Consider the following 23,589-nt stretch of genomic DNA (forward strand, 5'->3'; position numbering starts at 1 on the left):
TAGCTGTCTTCAGACACTCCAGAAGAGGGAGTCAGATCTTGTTACGGATGGTTATGAGCCACCATGTGGTTGCTGGGATTTGAACTCCAGACCTTCGGGAGAGCAGTTGGGTGCTCTTACCCACTGAGCCATCTCACCAGCCCCGAATGTACAAATTCTTAAGCTGGAAAGTGAATTTATTTTAATTGTACTTAACATTTATTTCTGTAGGTCCAAATATTGTTAAAATGGCTGTTTGACTCTACAGTGGTCCCACACCCTGCTCCACTATGATGAAAAGGCAGCTGGCTATTTGGTGTGGGAGTGGGTGGGTGAAGTGCAGTGGGGAGGCACCAGGGAGGTCATGGGGAATACATGGTGGGGTGCAGTGGTAAAGGTCTTGCTGCCTGGTGAAAGACTGACCTTTCACTATAGGAAAAGCCACCTGGGTTATTATCCTGTTCCCACATGCTCAGCACAGACCAGCACCCCACTCCAGTCACTGCTCTGTGAGTGGTTACCTCCTTAGCTTACCTCATGGAAACTTTATTCAGAGCAGGAAGAAAGAACTTAATTCCTTCTTGTAAAATTAGTTTTTCTTGTGATCATTGAACTTTATTCTATAGACCCACCAGGATGATGTAGGACTATTGTGCATGGGTTTCCTCAGTGACTATCTGCTACAGTCTGGATTACATCCTTATTCCCTTCAGTCCTCCCAGGGAATGTTTCATTTACAGCTTAGCTCCGACGCTAGGTATCAAATCCTATTCTAGGCAAGTGTTACACACTAGGCTATATCTTCTATCCTCATAGTCTGGCATTTTTTTATTTTGAGACAAGAGTTTCACAAGTTGCCCAAGCTGACCTTCAACTTACTCTAGCTCGGGTTGGCTTTTAACTTGTGATTTTCCTAACAAAGGTTATTTGCAGTCCTGTGCTAGTAGGGTGTATTAGTTACTGTTCTGTTGCTATGAAAAGACATTATCAGCATTTCTTACAAAAGAAAACAATTGGGGCTCTTCTTAACAGTTTCAGAGGTTTATTCTATTATCATTATGGTGGGGGATGGACAGAAATGGTTCTTGAGCAGTAGCTAAGAGCTTTATATCTTTATCCAGAGGCATCAGGCAGAGAGAAAGACACTTGGCCTGATGTGGGTTTTTGAAACCTTCCAGCCCACCCTAGTGACACACATACATCCTCAACCCAGGCCATAGCACCTAACCCTTTCCAAACAGTTCTACTAACTGTGGACCAAGCATTCAAACATGGGAGCCCATGGGGTCCATCCTCATCCAAACTATCACACAGTCCTAGATTTTTTTTTTAAGGTAGTTTCTCCTACTGTAGCCAAGGCCAGCCTAGAACTGTGTGTGTATCTTGTCAATATTAGTGTCAAATTCATGTAAGCCTTTGCATAGCCTCATCCTCAAGTGCTGTGACTGCAGGCACGAACCACCAGCCCCATCTTTACTTACATTTATTACACCTTTAGATTGCAGTTACAGCTTAGTAGTAAAATATTTAAGAACTCCCAAGTCCCACGTATGTACACACACACACACACACAGAGAGAGAGAGAGAGAGAGAGAGAGAGAGAGAGAGAGAGAGAGAGAGAGAATCATATTTCTTTACATCTATTCCCTTTTTTGTTGATTTCAATTACACTTAAAATACAAGATCTATTGAACAAAAACTAAATAATAAATAAATGCATTAACACATCCTGTGTAGCATGCAGAAATTCTCTCTAACCTAAGTTCATCACCCTCTTCCACTGTTTGATTGTAAATACAGCTGTCAAAGAGCCTTGAGCATCTTTGGCTTTATTTTGAGACAGGGTCTTGCACTGTGGTTTGGGGCCCACTGGTTAGGTAAGGCCAACTTGCATGCATATCAGAGGATCCATCCCCTTTCTCTACCTCCCCAGCCCTGGGGTTGTAAGCATATTCCAGCACACCAGGCTTTTATGTGGGCCTGGGGTTTAGCAGGGCAAGTGTGGTGGTTAGAATCTTCTTGGCCCAGGAAGTGGTACTGTGTGGAGGTGCAGCCTTCATGGAGTAGGTGTTTCACTGTGAGTATGGGCTTTTAAGACTCTCATCCTGACTATCTGGAAGCCAGTTTTCTCCTAGAAGCCTTCAGATAAAGATGTAGAACTCTCAACATCTCCAGTGCCATGCCTGTCTGGATGCTGCCATATCCCATCTTGATAATAATGAACTCAACCTCTGAACCTGTAAGCCAGCCCCAGTTAAATGTTGTCCTTATAAGAGTTGCCTTGGTCATGGTGTCTGTTCACAGCAGTAAAACCCTAAGACAGCAAGTTTTTGTGCTTGTATAGCAAGAACTTTACTGACTGAATAGCTGTCTTACCATCCCTAGTCCTGACCCATGTTGTAACTGTTGTTAGGATGTAGCTTCTGTGGATGTCAGAAGACCACTTTGAGGATCCGGTTCCTTCTGTTCATCTTTCCCTGCATCCTGGGGACTGGACTCAGATCGCAAGCTCACCTGCCAGTCACCTTTACTCACTGAGCAGTCCTGATGGCTGCACTAGTGATCTGACACTGTGGTGCTTTCAAAGTTAATGCCCAGTTTGTGATGCTTCTCCCTGTTCCTGTTACTTTAAACAGTTTGAGCCTCAGCTTCTTCACTGAGCAAGTTGAAGAAGGTGTGCCTTTGTTTTTCTTCCTGGAGGGTTTGGCTTCTCAGAACACCCATTCCGTCCACCCTGTGATACCTTTTGCATCTTTCACCTAAATCCTGTCCTGAGTACTTCAGATTTAGGATCTTCTGCTGTTGTTTGGAAGTGCTTTATGTTGTTTTGAGAATGAGTCCTGCCGTGTAGCACACACTGATCTGAAACTGTTTATGTAGCCCAGGCTGGGTTACATTCCTCCTGCCCCAGCCTTTTGAGTGTTGCGTGGTCACAGACATCTGCCATTGTGCTTCTGGGCTTATGTTTAAATGGCAGTGCCTTAACAAGAGAAAGATTGTGGTGCATAAGGATATTATGCCGGGTCATGTTGCCAGCTGCAATTACTTCATTTAAGACAAGTTTTAGATCCACTAAAATTAATTGTAGGTTTGTCCTTGAAGCCCCATGTTTTATTTGGGCCCATTAGTTCCTCAAGCACAGAGTTAAATACTGTGTAAGTTTACCAGCACTGATGAGCTCCACCATCCTGGTGTGGTTTCCCTCCATCCTTGGCAGTATTGGTTAGAGCACTGGTTGTTCTTTCTTACAAACCTCCTGGAGGTGCTTTGCTTAGTCCACAGAGTTTTACAATCTTTAGGCTCTGCACTCCCTTCAGAGTTTGCCTTGGTATTATGATAGTCACACCATCTGCCTTCTAAGCACTGTTTTAGTTCCTGTGGACTCTGACCTCACAGCCTGCAGAGATTCTCTCTCACTTTGAAGGATGGATACTCAGGCTTGGGCAGTTCCTTATTTGCTTCTTCTAGCACTTTAAAATGTACTGTTCACTTGGACCCTGGTATTTGTGTTTCTGCTGAACAGTTCACCGCTGCCTGTGTCTTCAGTGTAGGGAATGTCTGTCCTTAGTCTCTAACTGCTTTGAGAGCCCACTATGGACCTCTTGTTTGGCCAGTTTATCTTGACACACAAAATATAAAATACCCTCTAGGTTCATCAAGTTTCTTGGACCTGAAATGTGGCTTTTACAAAATGTGGACATTACTTACAGTAGTTTTAGAAGTTTTGTTTGCTTGTTTTGTTTCTGCCCCATTTTCTTGTCTCATGTGTGATATGGGAGTTCTGTGTGTGCAGAGTGCTCAGTAAGCCAAGGATGCTCTGGACCTCTCCTTTTCTCATCTCTTTACTTTTCTTCTAAGGCTTATTCAATTTCCACTTATTTGTCTTCAGTGCAATTGATCCTTTGGTCTGCTGTCTCCAATATTTCGATCACCACATCATATCTAGCACCTTTTAAATTATTTTTAATACCTTTACTTATTTTGTGTGGGGAGTGCCTATGCCACAGCACATATGTGGAGGTTAGAGGACAATTTAAAGTTTCTATGTGGGTCCTGCAGAGAAAACCAAATTTTTAGGTTTGCCAGAAAGCATCTTTACCCAGGGAGCCATTTCACTAGCCCTTATCTGTTTTGTTGTTGCTTGGTTAGTTTGGGGGCTTTTTTTGTTTTGTTTTATTTTTGTTGTTGTTGTTGCTTTGGTTTTGGAGGGTTTTGTTTTGTTTTTAGTTTTTGAAGAAGATTTGAGGTTTATTAAGTATATTATTAAAATATAGGTATAAACACAGCATTAAGAGTGAATATTGGACATGTAAAAGGAGGATGGTTCTGCACACCTCAGAGTAGCCACCAGTCTCTCTGCAGAGCAACAACTCCGTGTCTTAGTTGCTCTTTATGTGAATTTGGTAGCTTTTGAAGTCACATCCACGTACACTATTCAAAGATGTAAAAGATGGGGTAGAAATGTTCACTTATTCTTGCTATTGGCTGCAAGACTTTAAAGTGGTTTACAGAGTGTATGGTACAGGTTCCCAGGCCATTAGATAAAAACATAGTCAAAGGAAGCCTTGTTATACTTAGGTCACAAGCCAAATCCTATTTTGACTGTAAGCACAGTTTATACTCTTGCTAAAGAGATCTTCCCAGCAGCAGATGTGAGGGGCTCCTTATGTGTGATGTGAGGGCTTCCTTATATGTGATATAGGGGCTCCTTACATGTGATGTCCTCTTAACGTCTTCCCATCTTTCTGCTCAGACTCAATTTTTCTTTTTGAGACTTAGCTCATCCCTTTGAAGGTTTATTGTTCTTATTTTTTAGACATGGGCACACTCTAGCCCAGGTTGACTTGCAACTCACTGTGTAGTCCAGGCTAGCCTCAAACATGCAGTGATTCCCCCTGTCCCAGCTTCCCAGCTACTAGGATTATACATGTGAGCCACCACACCCACTTTGCAGTCCCTTAATCCTGCATTTTCTGAAGCTTCTTCCTGTTGAACGGGGATGAAGACCTTGTTCTCCATGTGTGACAGTCCAGCCTAACAGCTCTGATGGGGACAAAGCGAGGCCACACTTGGAGACTGAAGGGTTGTCACTTGATTGAGGTCTGAAAGGAAGGGTATCATTACTCAGTGTATGAGCACACATACAAGCCTTGCTAAGCCTGATCATAAGAGTAGCACCAGAAACATGCACGTGTGTGCTTCTGCATGTGAAAGCCAGGGGTCAACATCCAAGTTTTCTTCATGTTCTTTCCACCTTATGTTTTGAAACAAAGTCTCCCTTGGAACCTGAAGCTCAGCAGTCTTGTTAGACTGGCTGGCCAGTGAGCCTTATTCCTCTCCTCAGTGCTGAGATTACAGACATGGCCTACCACACAGTTTTCTACAAGGTGCCGTGTATTCAAACTCAGTTCCTCAATATCACACTCACTCCATCATCGGTTTAGTGGCAATAATGAACAGAAATGTACATGAGGAAGATTTCTAGGGCTGGAAAATGTTGTGACTATATTATTTTGGGTGATAGTTACATGAGACTATGAAGTTTTAAAATTCATTGGCCTGAAAATATTATACTACATTTTATTGTACATCAATTCCACCTGTTCTCATTTCATTTACTGCTGTGATAAACCACTCTGACTGAAAGCAACTTGGAGAAGAAAGGTTTCAGCTACTTCAGGTGACAGATCATCACTGAGGGACAGGAGCCATGGGGGAGGGGAACGCTACTGACTGCCTCACCCTCTCTCTGCCTTGTTCACAGTCTCATGCTCAGAGTTTCAGTTTTGTTTTTTTTTTCATTTTATAAAAAATTGTTTATTTTTAGTGTGTGTGCATGCATGTATCTTTCGGGGGGGGGGGCTATGGAGGCCAGAAAAAGGGTGTCCCAGCCCCTGGAGCTAAAGTTAGGGTATTAGGAACTGAGTTAGGGTGCTGTGAGAGAACGAGAGGTGTTTGTCAGCAGTTGAGTGTGCTTCCAGCCCCTGCAATGCTCTCACATCCCAGCTCTAACTGCCTAAGGATGATGGAATGGCTTCCATATATATCACTCAAGACTGCTCTCACACATATCCCTTAGACTTTTCTGTGCTGTGTCAAGTTTACACCCAAGGCTAACCAAGACTATACCTCAGTAGATTACAGTTTTTGTAAAGCCCCATCTTTATAAGGACAGAAAAATGACTTTTTTTTTGTCTCTATAACAAAATTGCTGAGATAATTAATTTACAAAGGGCAAGGGTAGTTCTTTTAGCTTATAGGTTTGGAGGCTGCACTGGATGCTCAGTTGACCCTCTTGTGTGTTGTTTCTGTCCTGTGCAGCACAGCACAGCATCCTGAGAGAGTGCAGCAGAGTAGGCTCCGGGACCTCAGGCTAAAAAGCAAATGAAAAGTGAGGGATCCTCAGTCCCTTTTTACCTGTCATCTCAGTGAGGTCATACTGGGTGCCAGAGCTTTAAATACATGAACCTCTGGGAAACACCTGGGAAGTTATTCCTCACTTTCACAAGATGGTTGAGGTAAAGGAAGGTCAGTTGACTCATCTCATGGCACATGGCATCAAAATTAATCAACCAAGCTGGAAGACTCCCTTGAAGGTCTGCTTCTCACCCAGTGTGCAGCAATTGTGTCCTTCAGTCTTGCCCAGCAGCTGCACTTCCAGGATTCTGTCCTATAGATAGCACCCTTGACTGTTAGCATTCTGTCTAAACTCCACCCCTACAATTACCTGGCAACAGCCAGGTGGGCCTGACCCACACTATAAAGGGGACTGCTTGCTGTGTCCCCCCTCTTGTTCCTTTCTTGCTCTCTTGGGTTCTTGGTTCCTCAGGGGGAACGGATGAATTGGCATGGGCCTGCTGAGGCATCCCCTTCCCCCACACCTGACTACATCCCCATAGAATATATCCCCTCTCTCTTTATCTTTTTTATAAACACATCATTGACACTGTTAATTAATGTATAAAGTGCAGTGAAGCAGCTTGAATATGCAGATCTTACTCTTTCAGGTGAGGTAGTGTGGTGTGGAATGAAAGCATCGGTGTGAGGTATTACAAAAAAGGAAGGCGGGCTCTGAGAGTCTACTACGTGTGCTCATATAAACTTGTAGTGCTTCTGAAGAAACTGATAAAGTCGTTTCCTGAGAGGACAAGGCTGGCTGGAGGAGCAAGAAGAAGATGTCAGTACTTCCCTGTTTGTACCTGTGAGGTGCTGAAGCATATCAGTTGTTTATTACCTGTTCAGAAGCCGGAGGACTGCAATTACAATTTGGAAACAGCTGAAAAACGCCATTGCACATGTGCCTAAGCACCTGAAAAGCTGCCTCAGAGGAGCTGAGACCACTTCCCGTCCTTTGACCAGTCACAGCCAACTGCCCTTCCTCCACCTCCATCTATCAGGCCTTGTCCGTCTTTGTCCAGGATCCTGTATGTTTGTGCTTACCTGAACTTAGGTATTTCACATGGTGGAGTTCGGCCCTGGAACTAGACTTAAAGGTGGTTGGGAGCTGAACCTGGGTCCGCTGAAGAGAAACCAGTACTCCTAACTGCTAAGCCATCTCCCCAGCCCCTGTCTTTGCTCTCAAAGTACTTAATATTCCCCCCCCCCCCCCGTTGCTGCTCTTGTGTCTCCTGCCCTGTAAGGCCTGTCATACACATCCTGGGCCATTAAGGGCCTAGGAGTGAGTGAGTAAGTGAGTGAGTGTGTGCCCCTTGTAAGCGCATCAGCCAGCATCCTGTCTTCCTTCTTCTGTCAGGGTGGCTGCTCCCAGCTCTGACCTTTTTGTTTGTTTTTTTTTTGTTTTTTGTCTTTTTCTGAGACAGGGTTTCTCTGTGTAGCCCTGGCTGTCCTGGAACTCACTCTGTAGACCAGGCTGGCCTCAAACTCAGAAATCCGCCTGCCTCTGCGTCCCAAGTGCTGGGATTAAAGGCGTGCGGCTCCTAGCTCTGACTTTTGAAGCAGTGCACGTGGTTGAGTGCAGCTGGAACACCAGCCAGCAGGAAGTGAACTTAGTCCATAAAACATACAAGTATTTTGATTTTACCAACATTGCTGTTTGGATCAGGCTTGGTTTAAAAAGCAGGGATGATTTTCGTTGGGGTGTTTGTTCAGCAGTAGTACGGAGAGCAGCCAGGGCACAAAGGTCACCTCTGGAGCGGCACTAGCTCGCAGCATGCTCTCATCCCCAGCAGTCTCCTCCCTGCTCAAGCCTCTGGCCTCTTAACAACACTACAGCTGCTCCTCCCCATGGAATCCAGCTCGGGCCAGGGCCAGGCTGCTGCAGGTGACCGGTGACCGTGTTCTTTATGTGCTTGCTCGTCACTTCTGCCCATGTGCACAGTCTCCTCCTAACTTCTACAGATAGCTCCGTGTTTATCTCCTCACATTACAGCAGCAGCTTGATGAGGAACAGGGGTGTTTCCACCTGTAGTTCTGGAGATCAGAAGTCTAAAACCAGCTTCATCAACCTAACAACCTCAGTTAGCCAAGCTGCTTCCTCCTAGCAGTTCCCAGCTTCTAGTGCCTGACTGCCTTGGCTGTGATCTCTTCTGCCGTCCTCCTGGTCTGTTGCTGCGCTCTCCACTTCCACCTTCAGATTACCTTCTAAAGCCGCCATGGCATGGTGACATACACCTTTAATTCTAGCTCTTGGCTTCAAGGCCTGGTCTACAGAACAAATTCCAGGACAGCTAGGGCTACACAGGAAAACTATGTCTTGAAACACAAACCAAAACAAAACAAAAAAGAAAAATCACTGCCTGTCTCTGGCTGTTCATGGTCCCTTTTGTGAAGAGCCTTGTAAGGGACCTTCCAAAGTGTCTGTCCCCTGACCAGCCAGCCCTCCCTGTTGAGTTTCTCAGTGGCGATGTTTGTACAAGTGTTTGTACAAGACTTTGAAAGGTCAAGTGTTTGGAGCAAGAAGGCAACACAGTGCTCCAGCTGGGGTCCAGTTGGCTGTCCTGGATCCCAGCAGCCCTATCCATGGCTCTGACCCTGAGCAGACATGAGGAAGATTCACAGTCCTGAAGCTGACAGCCATGCTCCAGGTTTATACACAAGCAAGCAAACAGGAAGAGGGCATGACAGCAGCTGACACTTAGCTGAAGCAACTAGCTGTGTTGTCATTGTTGATTTTATTGTTTATGATATGAAAGTATTTTAAGTTATTCATAGAAAGTATAGGAAAGGAGAGGCCAAACTCTTTAGATATTTTCCTGTTTAAATAAATATCTTACTAGGTTTTCAATATTTTCCAAAAAAATTTTTTTGAACATGTGACCAAGGTACAGAAAATAAAGAATTTGTAGGGGATGAACACAACCCTAGAGAACAGTGTATTATGCACCTACTGGTAGGAGTGGGTGGCAGCTGCAGGTGACCCGCAGCCCTTACACACAGCTAGACTCTGAGAATGAGTGTGGAGAATGGTAAGAAAGCCATCGCTATCAGGTGAGTGCTCAGCACAGCATGTGTGGGGACCCTAAGACCTCTGCTAGAACTGAAGTCTTCCCACTTTAGACTCCCAAATGTTGAAATTATAAACCATACACAGGCAGCATCTAGGCTTTAAAGACACTGCCCCAGATAGGTGTTCCCTCTGTTCAACAAATGCCCTCTGAGCCCCCAGACGCTCCCTTCCCAAGACCTTTGTCTCTCTTGGAGGAACTGTAAGGGTCATTAGTGTTTATCTCTTTATGTCTATCTCAGTATGTGTCTAGCAGGGTGTTGTCAGCACATTTATCCTTGAGATCTAGGGTGTTCATTTGACAGTGTGCTGAGTTGTTCATCTTCAGCATGCACCTCATGTGCCAGTCACAAGAAAGATCTCAAAATAGGGAGTCTGCAGTGATGCCATTGCAAATTTGTATTCCAGATGAGGTAAAACAGGTTGCTGAAGTTAAAGAAAAGAACATTTTCAAACGCTTTGTTACACGTATTTTAAAACGCTTTGTCACATGTGTTCTCAAACGCTTTGTCACACGTGTTCTCAAATACTTTGTCACATGTGTTCTCAAATGCTTTGTCACACGTGTTCTCAAACGCTTTGTCACACGTATTCTCATTGGGAACAGGTACTCAAGATCCTGACCACTTGATGTGCGTAGAAGTCATAGTTTTAGAATATCATGAAAAATGAAGAAGCATATGAAAGGCGTTGTAGCTTTAAGAAATAATGTTGTAGGGACTTTAGATTACAGAGGTAATAAGATCTGCCGAGGAGACTGAAAAGAGACAGTTTAGTAGTGAAAAATAAGCTTCTCAAACGAATAAATGGCAGGCTGGGAAATAGAAATGTATCCTTTGAATGGCAGGGAAGCCAGCGCCTGTTCTTCAAAATGCAAGATACTGAAGTTATCATACCCTCTGCATCATTTAACTTCAACATTAGAAGAGTGATCCTAGAGTGGAAGCAATGATGGCTAGAAGTTGGAATAAAGTCACCCAAAGATTAGCGTTTGATTTAAGGATTTATTGCAGGGGCTGAGGTTTGAGTGTAGACCAGATAGAAAACGAAGACCCAGACAACCCTTATCACAAAATTTGATGCAAGTTAATAAAAGACAGGCATGGCCACAGTCTGTGACTGACAACCTAAAAGTTGGGACCAGTGTGGGGTTAGACACCATGTTGTGTGGTAAAGTACAGTTAGATAAGTTATGACAAGTCTTATCCTCAACAGACTGCACTGTATCTTTGGCAAGAAATTCTTGTTTAAGTCCAATAGGCAGTCTCTGTCCTGGCAGCTAACCCAGGACCCAGCAGGGACCATTGAGAAGCAGCAGGCCACGTCACTCCCAAGTCTGACACTAGTCTAGATGTCACTGCTACAGAGAGACACTAATCTATATGTCAGGGGTAAAGCAATTTGAGATGAGTCAAAGGGCTCAGAGGAGGAGAGGTGAGAATGTGACAGCCTGGGACTTGGAGGTTCAACCCATGAATGAGCACCAAACTACCCGATTAAGGTCCTATGAATCTTCCCCAGTGAATGGCAAAGGCCCTCATGACAACAGTGGGAGGAGCACACTGAGCGTCTGCAGCTATCCCAGATTTTGCTTGAAGCCTGTGGCTAGCACAGGGTTGAGGCTGCTAACTAAGCAGAGGCAAGTAGAACCCTCAGCAAGGCAGCCCTGCCCTACTGCACCACTTCCTTCTACATTCTGGCCAAGCTAGAGCAGAGCCTGCCCTGGCCTGTACTCTTTCCCTAATGCTTGAGTGGCACTTTGTTCTTTATGCTTGGGGGTTGGGGGAGTGGACTTCCAGGTAGCCTGTGGGCAACCACAGTAAATGTTGACTAAGTTCCAAGACAGCAAAGAGACAGCTGCAGACAGTGCCCCGCTACAGAGGAAGAACCTGGGAGGAGGTGCGGTGGGGGCTTTGTGGGGTGCTGGGGCTCATTCTTCTCGGATGTTGAAGACCTTAGTGCTGGGTCTGTGTCCTCTGATTCAGGGAGGTCTGTTTGCATTAAAGGAACCTGTTGAAGGCAGGGAGGACTTGCAGGAGTTATGAGGTTAAAGAAGCAGCTCTTGATCCTTGCATCTTCCTTCCTTAGCTTTCAGTCCAGCAGGAATGCGGCCTGGCTTGTCTGTTCACCAATCACCATATGTGTCTCCCACATGCTGGCTCTTGGTTCCCGCTGTCACATAATACCACAGTGTCACTGTTTAGAGCTGGGTGGCAAGCTTCTGGGACTTGCTGCAACTGAACATTTTCTGAACGTTAACACTATGTAGACATGCCTTCTCTCCTCACCTTCTCCAAAGCCATGTGGTCTCTCTGAAGTCAGGAGCCCTGTTGCTGTTTTAGTTGTGGATTTATTCAGAGTAACTCACCAAAAGTTCCTAATACTTGAACTTTATGGAGACCCTCTACCACAAAGCTTTCACTGAGGCTCCATGGGGCCACAACGCCCACCCCTAGTGTATAGCTAGGATACACTATTGTGTCTCCACTTACTCTCCACCCTTAACTGGGGTTGGGAGGCTGCCTGCTGGGGCATGAATTTACATAAGTATTTCTAGGAATTGTGATACTTGAGGGGCTCAGTAGTCTTCCAGCAGCCCTTCTAATGTGCTCTCCTGAAGATTACCTCTAGTTAAGGTTCAGGCATGTGGGAGAACATCTAGCCATTGAATCATTGTCTAGATCACATGATTAGGGTATAGTTCAAGAGCACAACTCAAGCTTGGCCTGCTGACTCAGAGGCTGAAGCAGGATCGTGAATTCAAGACTAGCCTGGGCTACAAAGGGAAACCCATCTTTAAGAAACACACACACACACACACACCTTGGCTGTTTACCCTAGAAGGCCATTTATTTCTAGGTTCTTTGAACCAGAGTCGGAAAACAAAGAACTATGCAGAGGATAGCTCCAGGCCTCCATCTCAAGACTGAGAGTGTCAATACTTGTTCTGTGGCCTTGGGGTTCCTCAGAAATGCACAGGTCGTTTTGCTCAAGGTCCCTAATAACAGAAACTCTGAATGTGACCATGGCTGAGAAGTGTCCTGTGGCTGCCTCGGATGAGAAGCCTGTGTGTTAGTAAAGCACAGTGATCCAGTACAGGGGTCACTACCGCCTTGCTTCAACTGTCCCAGAAGCCACCTGTCCACTTTGGTTAGCATCATAATTCTATGAGCTCCAATGTTGCCCTGGTTCTTACTTAGCTATTTGTGTGGCACATGGTTTGAGAACTGGGGGAGAAATTCAAAATGTCTGCGGTATTGTGATTAGTGTACAGTGGGGCCAGTGATCATTCAGCAAGTAAAAGTGGTTGCTTTATAAGTGCACATGCACACACCCCAAACAGCCTCACAAGGATAAAAGAAAATCAGCCCTATTTCTAAGAAAGATTTCTTATGATGCCCATCTGTTTGAATGACAGCGCCTTGCACTTTACAAGGGAGGCTAAGCCTCCTCACGACTGACGGGTCTCTCACTTCTTAGGCTTCCTCCTCTGTCAGGCAGATGAGGCTAATGCTTTACTTCAGCAAAGGCTACAGCCAGCATCTGACTACCCCTCAGCACTCAGAGGGGCCTGGTGAGGGTACTGTGGGGAGCTGGGATCCCGAGTGCTGAGTGTTAAGTGATGAGTTCAACTGGGGCTGGACACGGGTGTTAAATAACTGCCTTCTGATCATTTAGGTCTCTCTTTATAGGGCATCTTTTATGACCAAGACTGTCCAGTACCAAAATGAGCTACATAAATTCCTAATCTGGGATACAGCTGGACAAGAACGAGTAAGTCACTCTTTAATTTACTATGTTTTTCTGAGGCCCAAACCAAATTACAGCTCCAACTAAACTGTCATCGTCCCTGTCGTCCGCCATTCCTCACTTCTTTGCACCAGAGACACATTTACTTCCATTTGCGTGGGCCAGCCTTTTTCTTTTCAATTAGAGCCACAAAGTCCACTGATGGAGAAAGTGATAATGGGCACTGAGGGCGTTTTTATACTTTTTAGTGTCTTAAAGTAAATGCTGACTAACAGGCCTGATCAAGTTCCTTGAACAGAGTATGTGATTTGGGGCTCTGTCCTCTAGTAAAGATGTAAAAGAATTAGTCGTAGAAAGGGAAAATTAGGCACAGCTCATTTATAGCCGCCTTTTAAAAGCTAAAAGAGGGAACTTTACAGCATATAAACTTTGAGGTTTAAGTGGACGGATTAGCTAATGCAATGCCTTGCAACAAGCACTTAAACGTCTGACAGGAAGCCTGTCCATAGCTCTGGCTGTCCTCGCCACAGGGTAGAGCCAGTGGAGAGCTACAGCTGTGCAGTGGGATGAGATCTGAGGAAGTGGGGAACAGGAGTAGACGTGTAATGGGAGCAGAGACAGAAGACACACACACACACACACACACACACACACACACACCCTGCCTCAGTCTATCCCTTTCCCTGGTAAGTTCCCTGCAGTCATCCCACCATTCAGCCACGCTATGGTTTTCAGATGATTCTGTCCAAACAAAGCGCCTGGCAGGTTCGAGGTACTGTCCTAAGCGCTAAGTACACAAGAAGTTATCAGAAAAAAGATTTGTCGTCACACTCTTATCTAAGACAGCATGGATACTGTGTGGGAGAGAAACTGACAAATGGAGGATGTCACACTGGTGTCTCGCTGCACATTTGAGCAGAGCTTGTTCCTCAGCCTTGCTGTTGGCTGCCTTCAGTTTGAACTTTGTGTATCTCTTTATCAGAGCTACCACCTTGTGTGTTGGTGGCTGTGTGCATCTAGAATGGAGGTAGGACGGCAGTCAGCATCTCTCTCCCATCCTGCAAAGGCATTGCTTCCCAGAGGCCTAGATGTGTCTACACACTGCCCTAGGACTGTGTCATTAACCAGATACGTGGACTTTCCCTAGGAGTGATAGATGTGCCCTTGTACTGGGTCCTAGGTTTCAGCTACCCCGTCATGTGTTGGATGCTCTCATGCTGCGCCACACATGCTCCATTGTCATGGTGGCTTTTTATACCATGAAAGTGGAATGAATGCCTAGGCATGTCCCTCCACACTACTCAGGTGCTCACAGGAGTCTGAGGACCATGACTGCATGCTTTTTGCCTGCCTCTTACCTGCCCACTTCCAGTTGGCTCTTTAGTAGATAGTGCTGCTCAGTGGTACAATCTGGCCTTCCTTCCCTGAAGTACCACCTTGCAACCCAAGGCTGGGCAGGAGATATTGAAAGGCCAGATCAGGGACAGGGGGCTTGACCAGGACATCCTGGAGCTGGAAGACAATCGGGAGAGGAAAGGCATAGCCAGTTGTCCCTGTGCAGAGGGACATGCCTAGGATTTCAGGGTTAGTTCAAGGATTGCCATTCATCCAGGGCTAGGTCTTCAAGGCTGGACTCCACTCTGCCTCTTCCTGCCAGTCAGCTTGTATGTTTTTCCAATGTGCCTACAGCTCTGTATCCTGTCATCTGTCATCCCATCCTTCACCTGGTAACTGTCTAGCCTTGGAGCCTCCCTCTGTCACACGGAGAGGAGCAGCCCTAATACCCTGTTACCAGAGAGCTGTGCTTCTTGCATCAGATCTGGAGGTTGTCTTTCATTCTTCCTGGCAGCTGTTGGCCATTTGCTTCTTCAGCTCTCCACTCAGCTGCCTTTACTGTCACTCAAGTGTTCTGTAGCCTTTTGACTTCTGTCCCTGTTTTTCTCCACCCAGTCCTGACCCATGTCACTATTCACAAGAACCCAGACGTTGTGGGGAACAATTATCAGACTCTACTGTCTTCTTGCTGATCCTTACCTCTGTGTTCTAAGGGACCCATGAAGCCCATGTGCCCTGCTGCACTGCTCTGTCTGCCTGCTGACTTCCATGCAGGTCCTTACACATACCTGCCATCGGGCCTTCACATATACTGGCCTTTCTCGCTACCACATGCCTCCTCTAGCACTCTCAGGCTTCTTACTAGCTATTGGTGTCAGACAAAATGGTATGCCTCAGGGTTCTCTGTACCTCCCTGTACCTGAGCAGGGCCTCAGGTTCATTCTCTATCATTGCCCTTGTTCATTTCTAAGACACTCATTACAAGTTGTAATGTCTGCTCGGTTGTCCACCTTTATTAACAGCTTCTTTCACTGAGATAGGAATATTGGGAGCTGTGCCTGCAGTGTTTTGCTTACTGCTATGGTCCCAGTACCTGAGGGCAAGCTAATGCCCAGGAGTTAGTTGGGTAGCAGCAGATTAACTCTGTGTCCTGCACAGTCTTTGCTTGCCCTCATCCATGAGATTGTCACTTTTTTAATTTTTTTTTTTTTGTCTTGCATTAGACTGTGGCCTCTGAGAGGCAGGGACTGCCTTTTTTGGTGCTCACAGACCCTGGTACCTGGCTTCAATGTTAGTATTCTTGTCAGCTGCTTGGCAGGCTGCCTTGTGATGCTCGGCCTCCTGTGGGTCGCACATGGCTCCCTCCAGTGATGAGTCTCTGACATGAGCATGTTTATTGCTTAGCTCTGTAGAGTTGAGATTGTTGGTGGGGACCCACAACCGTTGCAGAATGAAAAGGCTTTTGATGAACTGAACAGGCGTCCTCTCCATTTGACCCTCACTTCTGTTGCCACATGTTGTTCTGAACGACGGCTTTCTGACAAGTTTCCACGAATCGCAGAGTGATTTCACTAAGTTGATGAAAGCAAGTAAGAATTGAATGGTATGTGAGTTCTTGACTGAGGGAGCTTGCTACATGAAAAGGAAGGAAGGGCCGAGAAGACAACGGCTTGTGTATCAGAAGGTTAAGAAGCGCCTGGGAAAACAGGCCTGAGCCCTCAGGTGCTTTTTCAAAGTGACTGTTTGTGTGAGGCCTGGGAGGGTCCACTGTGAAATGAAAGGTCCCATGTTGTGCTTGCACATTCCTAGCAGAAGCAGCTCACCAACTCTAAAAGTCAGCTCCTGGCTGTAAAATTAAGCCCAGGGTTTCTCAAATGCCAGTTAAATGAAACTTGTTTTCACAGTTGTATTTATTTTCTTAAGACTAAGCATTTAACTGGGCATGTTGGCACACGCCTTTAATCCCAGCACTCAGGAGACAGAGGCAGGTAGATTTCTGAGTTCAAGGCCAGCCTGGTCTACAGAGTGAGTTCCAGGACAGCCAGGGCTATACAAAGAAACCCTGTCTCGAAAAACAAACAAAACAAAACAAAACAAAACAAAACAAAACAAAAAAAAAGACTAAGCATTTATGAGTGCTTTGTCCACTGTTTGCAATTTGAGTGAGCTTATCTTGTTCCTCTACCCCAGCACACACAGACAGATGACTACCATGAATGTATGTACTAAGTCCACCATAAGTGCAGGGCAGCATCCCCAGTGTGGCACATCTCTAATGGCCATATTCTCAACTCTTGTTCCATCTGTTTCCTCTGGCTGACTGTTCCACAGAGGTCAGTACAGCATGAAGACCGTCGGTTTTCACAGTACCACATAAGCAGTTGTAAGGGCATCAACTAGAACAAGGACAGTTTAGGAGCATCTAGAGCTGGGATTGGCTAGCCAAGGGCCATGTTGAACCAGGTACCCACTCTGGTAAATATAGTTTTTTTAGAGCACAGCCATTTTTTTGTCTGTTCACTGTCTGTGCTTATACTCTACAGTAATCCTGTGACAGAAGTGAGAGGGCCACAGAGCTGATGATGCTATTTCATCAGAACAACAGGGGAGTCAGCATGGGAGTCTCTCACAATGGCCATCCTGGCTTATGAATGCTGGGTAACACTTAGAAAGTAGCTGTTTGAAACATCCCCTGAGCAAGGCTGAAGCAGCACGCACAGACAGGCCCAGATCAGGCCTCACAGGGTAGCAAAGAGTCAAGCAAGAAGAGTCTTGTTTGGTTGGTTGGTTTTTGTTTTTCAAAACAAAGTCCCTCCTTGAAGTCCTGGCTGTCCTAGAACTTATAGACCAGGCTAGCCCCAAACTCAGTCTGCCTGCCTCTACTTCTCAAGTGCTGGGATTAAAGGAGTGTGCCACTACCACCCAACCAGGAAATGTCTTTTTAAGATTATGAAATGGGAGATGTCTGAGAATGCTAGAGTAACTGGACAAGAGCAGCAAGCCCTGGAAAGATATGACCTAGAAAGGAGGACCCTCCTCAGGTTCTGTGAATGTGCAGAGGGGACATTGCAAAACAAGACTGAGTAGAGGCTCACTGCTGCCTCTTGTAACAGAGCTGAAGTTTAAATCTAGCCCACACGTTAGAGGGCATTGATAAAGTTCTTAAGCTTTGTGACGAAGCATGTCGTTCAGAAGAGAGACGGTGGCCTGGCCTTCAGGTCCAGTTCTAGGATAGCCATCCTAATAGTGTTCAAAATCAGTCTCAAGATGATGAGCATTACCATCTTCAAAATGACAGTGTGGCATCGGGCCAGTGTGCGGTCATTTGTTACATGTGTGGGGAATGGAGACCAGAGGCTGACCCTGTGATGAGAGTCTGGACCAGAGTTGAAAGCAGGCCTTTAAATCTGTCCAAAGGCTCACACAATGACAGACCAACTACAAACGGGAAGCTGTGCAGAAAGGAAGTTCACAAAGAATAAAGTGGAAATGCTAAGATTGAAAGCCACGGTGTCAAGAAGCAAAGCTGGCTGGTGAACAATAGAACAGATCACTTGGAAGAGCAGGGAAGGAGGGGCTAGGAAAGTCTGGGCAGCCTCATCAGCACCAGACCCAGAAGGGATGGAGAAGCAATGGGGGTGCAGGGTAAAAACAGGATTCCTGTGGTTAATGGCTGAATTCTTCCACTTTGGCGAAACATCAACTCTCAAGTCTAAGGGTTTCAGCAAACCTTTAAATACAACAAGGGCCCTAGTCAAACAGAGATACATTATATACCAGAGAACAATGTGAGTGGACTTCCTTCTCAGAAACGGTGGCGGCAAGCCAGTGGGCAGAGTTTCTAGCACACTGTAGGTGTGCAAACAAGTCCATCTGCCAAAACCATCTCCCAGATACAAAACCAAAGTCATCTTGGGATGTGAAAGTGAGAGTTGGGTAGCAGCTCCAGAGCCGGCCATAGAACCCTGCCGACAGATGGCGAGCACTGCTGCTGACGCCAGGCCTCTGGACAGCTAGCTAGGTCTTCCATTAGTTTGATTCGAAGCATTTAGCAACAGCAGCCAGAGTGGTGACGTAGACTGGGTTACAGTCATGCAAGACTCTAATAGATAAGGTTAGGCTCATGTAACGTTTTATAGGAAGCATGCATTCAAAATAGAAATGGACTAGAGAAAGTTAAATTGTAGTTTGAGAACAACCGCCTAATAAGTATGCAGGAAAGCATACCTTAAAAGCTAAGAGAAGGGGCTAGGGCTAGCCCCACTGAGCCTAGAGTGTGATCCCTAGCACCACATAAGCCAGGCACAGGCTTACGCCCATAATCCCCTCATTCAGGAGATTGAGGCGGGTGTATCAGCAGTTTAGGGTCATCCTTGGCTACATCATGAATCCAAGACCAGCTGGGAATACCAGACTTACTGTAGAAGGGAAGGAGAAAGGAACAGGAGCATTTTTTTTTTTTTTAAATTGAGCAAATTTGCAAGAAGCCCCTAGACCTGTGTCTAGACATAGCAGATACATTCTTAGATGAAAAGAACCAAGCACCCCACTGGGTGGGCAGAGGTGGCAAAAGTGCCATGTGACAAACCTCATGTATCTTCCCTCATAGGGGTTGCAGTCCAGATGTCACTACTCTATCGGAAGGGTCTCAGACATAAGAGACAGGAATGCTGTGTGTGTTTTGTACACCCAGTGCTCTCTGAGGAGAGTGCTTACTACCCAGTCACCACAAAGGGAGCAGGATGCAGGACATGGATGGAAGATGACAGTATTATCCTTGGGGTGGGGGTGGGAATGAGGGGGGCGACACCACACTGGGTCATTTTCCCAAGACCCAGATTTGAGTGAGGAAAGAGCTTCACATTTTTCATCCCACGCTCATCCAAGGAAGTAGCCCATTGAATTACCCTTGCTCATGCCTTCTGTATCTCTCTGTAGTGATGGAGAGTGGAGGCAGAAACTGTGCTTGCATTGTGACATTGTGAGACAGAGATGAGACCTATGCATGGAGATGTCAGAAAAGCAAGTTGCAAACTCATTCAAGCAGTGAATTTAAATGTGCATTCATGTCTAGGACAATCAACGTCTAGATTACAGTGTGATCTCTTTGACACCCAGTAATGCAACCACTTCTCGGGAGAACCATTTACGGCATGTTTTTATCTCCTTAGTTTGGGAAGCCAAAGTTTAAAGGACTATTGAACAAATGAATTTGGGAATTACTACATTGAGTTCAATTAAAAAGCCTTTTTAGCTGAAACCATTGTTTATTGCCCCATATTCAATTCCTATAAAGTTGTTTTCTAGACTGTCTTCAGAGACATTCCTGCACTACAGTCCGTCTTTGCCTTTAGTAATTATGGGTTCTTTTGCTATAAAGCATTATGGCATCTTCTGTGGCTTCAGAGAAAGATTACCTTTTGTGCAGGGATAATGGACTTCAAAGTCTGGTAAAGGACATCTTTCCCTGACCATCCGGTTTCATTGCTTCTTTTCCCTCTGCAGTTTCGTGCATTGGCACCAATGTACTATCGAGGGTCAGCAGCAGCCATCATCGTTTACGACATCACAAAAGAAGTAAGCTTTATTCTTTTCTTCTTAGCTGCCGTCATGTATTGCTCAGGCCTCTAGCTACTCTCCTTTCACACCACAGGAGACGTTTTCAACCCTGAAGAACTGGGTGAGAGAACTCCGCCAGCACGGGCCCCCTAGCATTGTTGTTGCCATCGCAGGGAACAAGTGTGATCTTACTGATGTCAGGTGAGCGATTAGACGAGAGTCCCGGGCCGATTATGTGTTCCTTTTCTAATGAGCCATATCCAGGGTAAGAGTCTAGCTTTTATTTTATCTCTGACATTGAAAAATTTCTTGTGTTACGTGGTTGGCCCTGAAGTTCCAAGCTAAAATGAAAACTTAAGGCATTTGGAGTTAATTATGTTACATATAGACAGGTGTATAATTCACTCTAACATTAGTGGTATCACACATGACGTTATCTGAGATCATTGCCTCCCCAGGCTGCTAGGACACAGAGTACCTGAATACAAAAGTCCATTTTATCGACAGTCTCTCTGTATCACATCTGATTCCCAAAGGAAGGGCCTTGGCTTTGTTTTTCTGGGGGGGGGNGGGGGGGTGGAGGTGGGAGGGTGTGAGGGGTGTTTAATATAGAGGTTATAGAAAACCTTATCAGGAAGATCATGTAACTGGAAAGACTGTGTGGGCTCATGCCACAGCTGATCCAAACATCTTTCTGCTTACATGGGGGCTGGGGGGAGGTCTTAAGGGACAGAACCTCTGACTAGCAATTGTTGCCTTCCAGAGAAGTCATGGAGAGAGATGCTAAGGACTATGCAGATTCCATTCATGCCATCTTTGTAGAGACCAGCGCAAAAAATGCAATAAACATAAATGAACTCTTTATAGAGATTAGTAAGTATCCCTGCATCTTGTGGGTTTCCTTTGTGCGGGGCAAACACAAACAGAATTCTCTTTGTGGTTATAATCTCAGCTTGTTTGGTGTAGTCTCTGAGACTGTCCACGAAAGGAGATTTGAGCAGATGAGAACAGCCAGTGTCTGTCATGTGGGGTTTCTGGGTGTTGTGTGATAATCTTTCCAGAAAGAATGCCTCTCAGTGTCGAAGCCATTTTGTGCTCTCCTCGTCTAAATACTTCTCAGTTACTCATCCAGAACCATCAGGAATGAACAAAATCAGTTCTCAGTGGTTAGGATCATATGCAGCTCTGTCAGAGGACCTGAGTTTGGTCCCAGTACCCACATCATGCTCACAGCCACCTGGAAGTCCAGCTCTAGGAGACCTGACACTTCTGACCTCTGTGCGCAGCTGTACTTTGGTGCTCATACCTATATGCAGACACACAGAATTAAAAGTACTCAGGGTTTCTAGAAGAAAAGAACAGAATACCTCAAGAAAAATGAAATGTATATAGGATCTGTTTGTAAGAAAACCTCCAAAACTAGTCCTCGGCAAGGGAAGGGTCAGTCCTCTCCCCTTCTCTTCCCTCAGAGTGTTAACAGGCTGATGGTAGGTGAGAAGAGGCTGCCTCAAGCCTTGGGATTCTCTGTAGATCATATCTGTGTTTATTCATTTCATTCCAATTCATCAAAATGTTTATTGGGAACTGTTCTACACTCAAGGGATCAGCCTAAAGAAGATAGACACAGCCCTTGCTCTCTGAGAGCACGTGTTCTGTTGAGGGAGTGAACTCCAGATAAATAGGGTCATTTCACATAATAATAAGAGATATGAAGAAAGCAATTGTGGTAGATGTAAGAATGTGTGCAGACAGTCCCAGAAAGCCCTTCTGGGGGAAGAATTGGGAGCTGAGACCTGATGAGGGAATGTCTCTGAGGCCTGGGGTAGGAGCCGAGGCCTGACAGCACAGGCCTGCGAGAGCCGGATTGTTTGCTTTCACTGAGCATAGCCAGCTCCCAGATAGGGTAGTCAGCCAAGCATCGTGCATCTGTCCCCATTAACTGCCCTTAGGTTGTGATCCAAAGCAGCTGGAAGCTGGAAGGACTCTTGGCCTTGGTGAGGGTGAGAGTCATGGATTGCAGGAATCCCCAGAACCATGCAGGGCCTGTCCAGGGGAGCAGTCCTGGAGCGCCCATGGCTGGGATCGCAGCAGGTGGGCCCCTCTGGGGTCTGGAGATCAGGCATGTTTGATTTTCATTTTGTGTTGCTCTTTTGAGACAGGGTCTCAAGAGTCTGAACTTTGTAGCTCAGGGTTAAACTCAGAGCAGTCCCCTGCCTCAGCCTCCCAACTACTAGAATTTATGAGAGAACACATCTGTGATAGTTTAGATGGCTCAGAGATGTGGATTTTTATGTATGTGTTCCATTGTTTCATTTTGGCCATTAATTTAAACCTTTCTAGAGTCCTTTGCAGATATCAGACAACCAGTGTGGCCTGCCATTGGCTCACTGAAGCATCTGTTTATTTCAGGGTTAAGACATGGTGTTCATAACTAGCAGTTTAGCCTGGGTCGTTCTTGAAAGGCAGTCTAAGTTTTGTCAGTAGTCTTCACAGTTTTTTGAGCATGTCATCTGTTGAATCTGTTGTGGGTTCTTTTTCTAGTTTTGAAAATAAACATGTAGTGGACTATATGAGCAACGAATCCTTATACCAAAACCCAGCAAGCAGGGTACAGCCCTGTGGTAGTGACTTTCCTGTCATGTTCAGGACCGTGGGTTCAGTTGCCTGCACTGCAAAGAGAAAGAGACAGACATGGAGTACACACCATAACCAAGGAGAACTGAACATGGCCAAGCAGGTGGAAACCGAACAGAGCTAGAAATCATCTTTTTTTTTTTTTTTTTGCTCAGTGAGTATTGTCAGATAACTTGTAGCTGGTACAGGCTTTGGGTTGGAACATAATGTACACACAGGAAAGGGCAGTTTAGAAGCATGAAGGCAACAGTGCATTGTCTTAGAACACAGCCAAAGGATAACCCATCCTGCTAGTTGCTTTTGTTTCCCATGTTTTATTTGGGGGTTTTTGTTTGTTTATTTTTATTTTTTTGAGGCAGAATCTCACTATGTAGCCCAGGCTAACCTGGAACTTTGTAAATCAGGCTGGCCTTGAATTTAAAGAGATCTGCCTGCTTCAGTCTCCCAAGGCTGTGCCAGCACTTTACTGCTATATCTCCTCTACTGTCTTCATCTTCTATAGCCCAGGCTGGCCTCACACTCATTCTATGACTGAGGGTCACCTCCATAGCCTCCTTTCCCTCCCTCCCAACTCTTAGAATACACTTGTACCATCATGCCATGGGCACAGGGAAAAAATTTCTCAACAGAACACCAATGGCTTGTGCTGTAAAATCAAGAATTGACAAATGGAACCTCATAAAATTGCAAAGCTTCTGTAAGGCAAAAGACACTGTTAACAAGACAAAAAGGCTACCAACAGATTGGGAAAGGATTTTTACCAATCCTAAATCTGATAGAGCACTAATATCCAATATATACAAAGAGCTCAAGAAGCTGGACTCCAGAAACTCAAAAAACCCCATTAAAAAATGAGGTACAGAGCTAAA

The 23,589-nt window shown here is 45.5% G+C and overlaps 1 protein-coding gene across 2 annotated transcripts in view; it reads left to right on the plus strand.

The window, feature by feature from the left end:
- Rab22a (RAB22A, member RAS oncogene family) overlaps positions 1-23,589 on the plus strand; it is a 47,581-nt gene that overhangs the window by 16,859 nt on the left and 7,133 nt on the right. The window contains exons 3-6 of one of the 2 annotated variants that reach the window (XM_021193339.2): positions 13,135-13,216; positions 20,033-20,104; positions 20,181-20,287; positions 20,850-20,959. In XM_021193339.2, coding sequence (XP_021048998.1) covers positions 13,135-13,216; positions 20,033-20,104; positions 20,181-20,287; positions 20,850-20,959 — 371 coding nt within the window. The remainder of the gene's footprint in view (positions 1-13,134; positions 13,217-20,032; positions 20,105-20,180; positions 20,288-20,849; positions 20,960-23,589) is intronic. The other variant, XM_029536231.1, reaches the window with a different exon arrangement.

The sequence above is a fragment of the Mus pahari genome, chromosome 3 (assembly GCF_900095145.1).
Source record: "Mus pahari chromosome 3, PAHARI_EIJ_v1.1, whole genome shotgun sequence".
Lineage (NCBI taxonomy): Eukaryota > Metazoa > Chordata > Mammalia > Rodentia > Muridae > Mus > Mus pahari.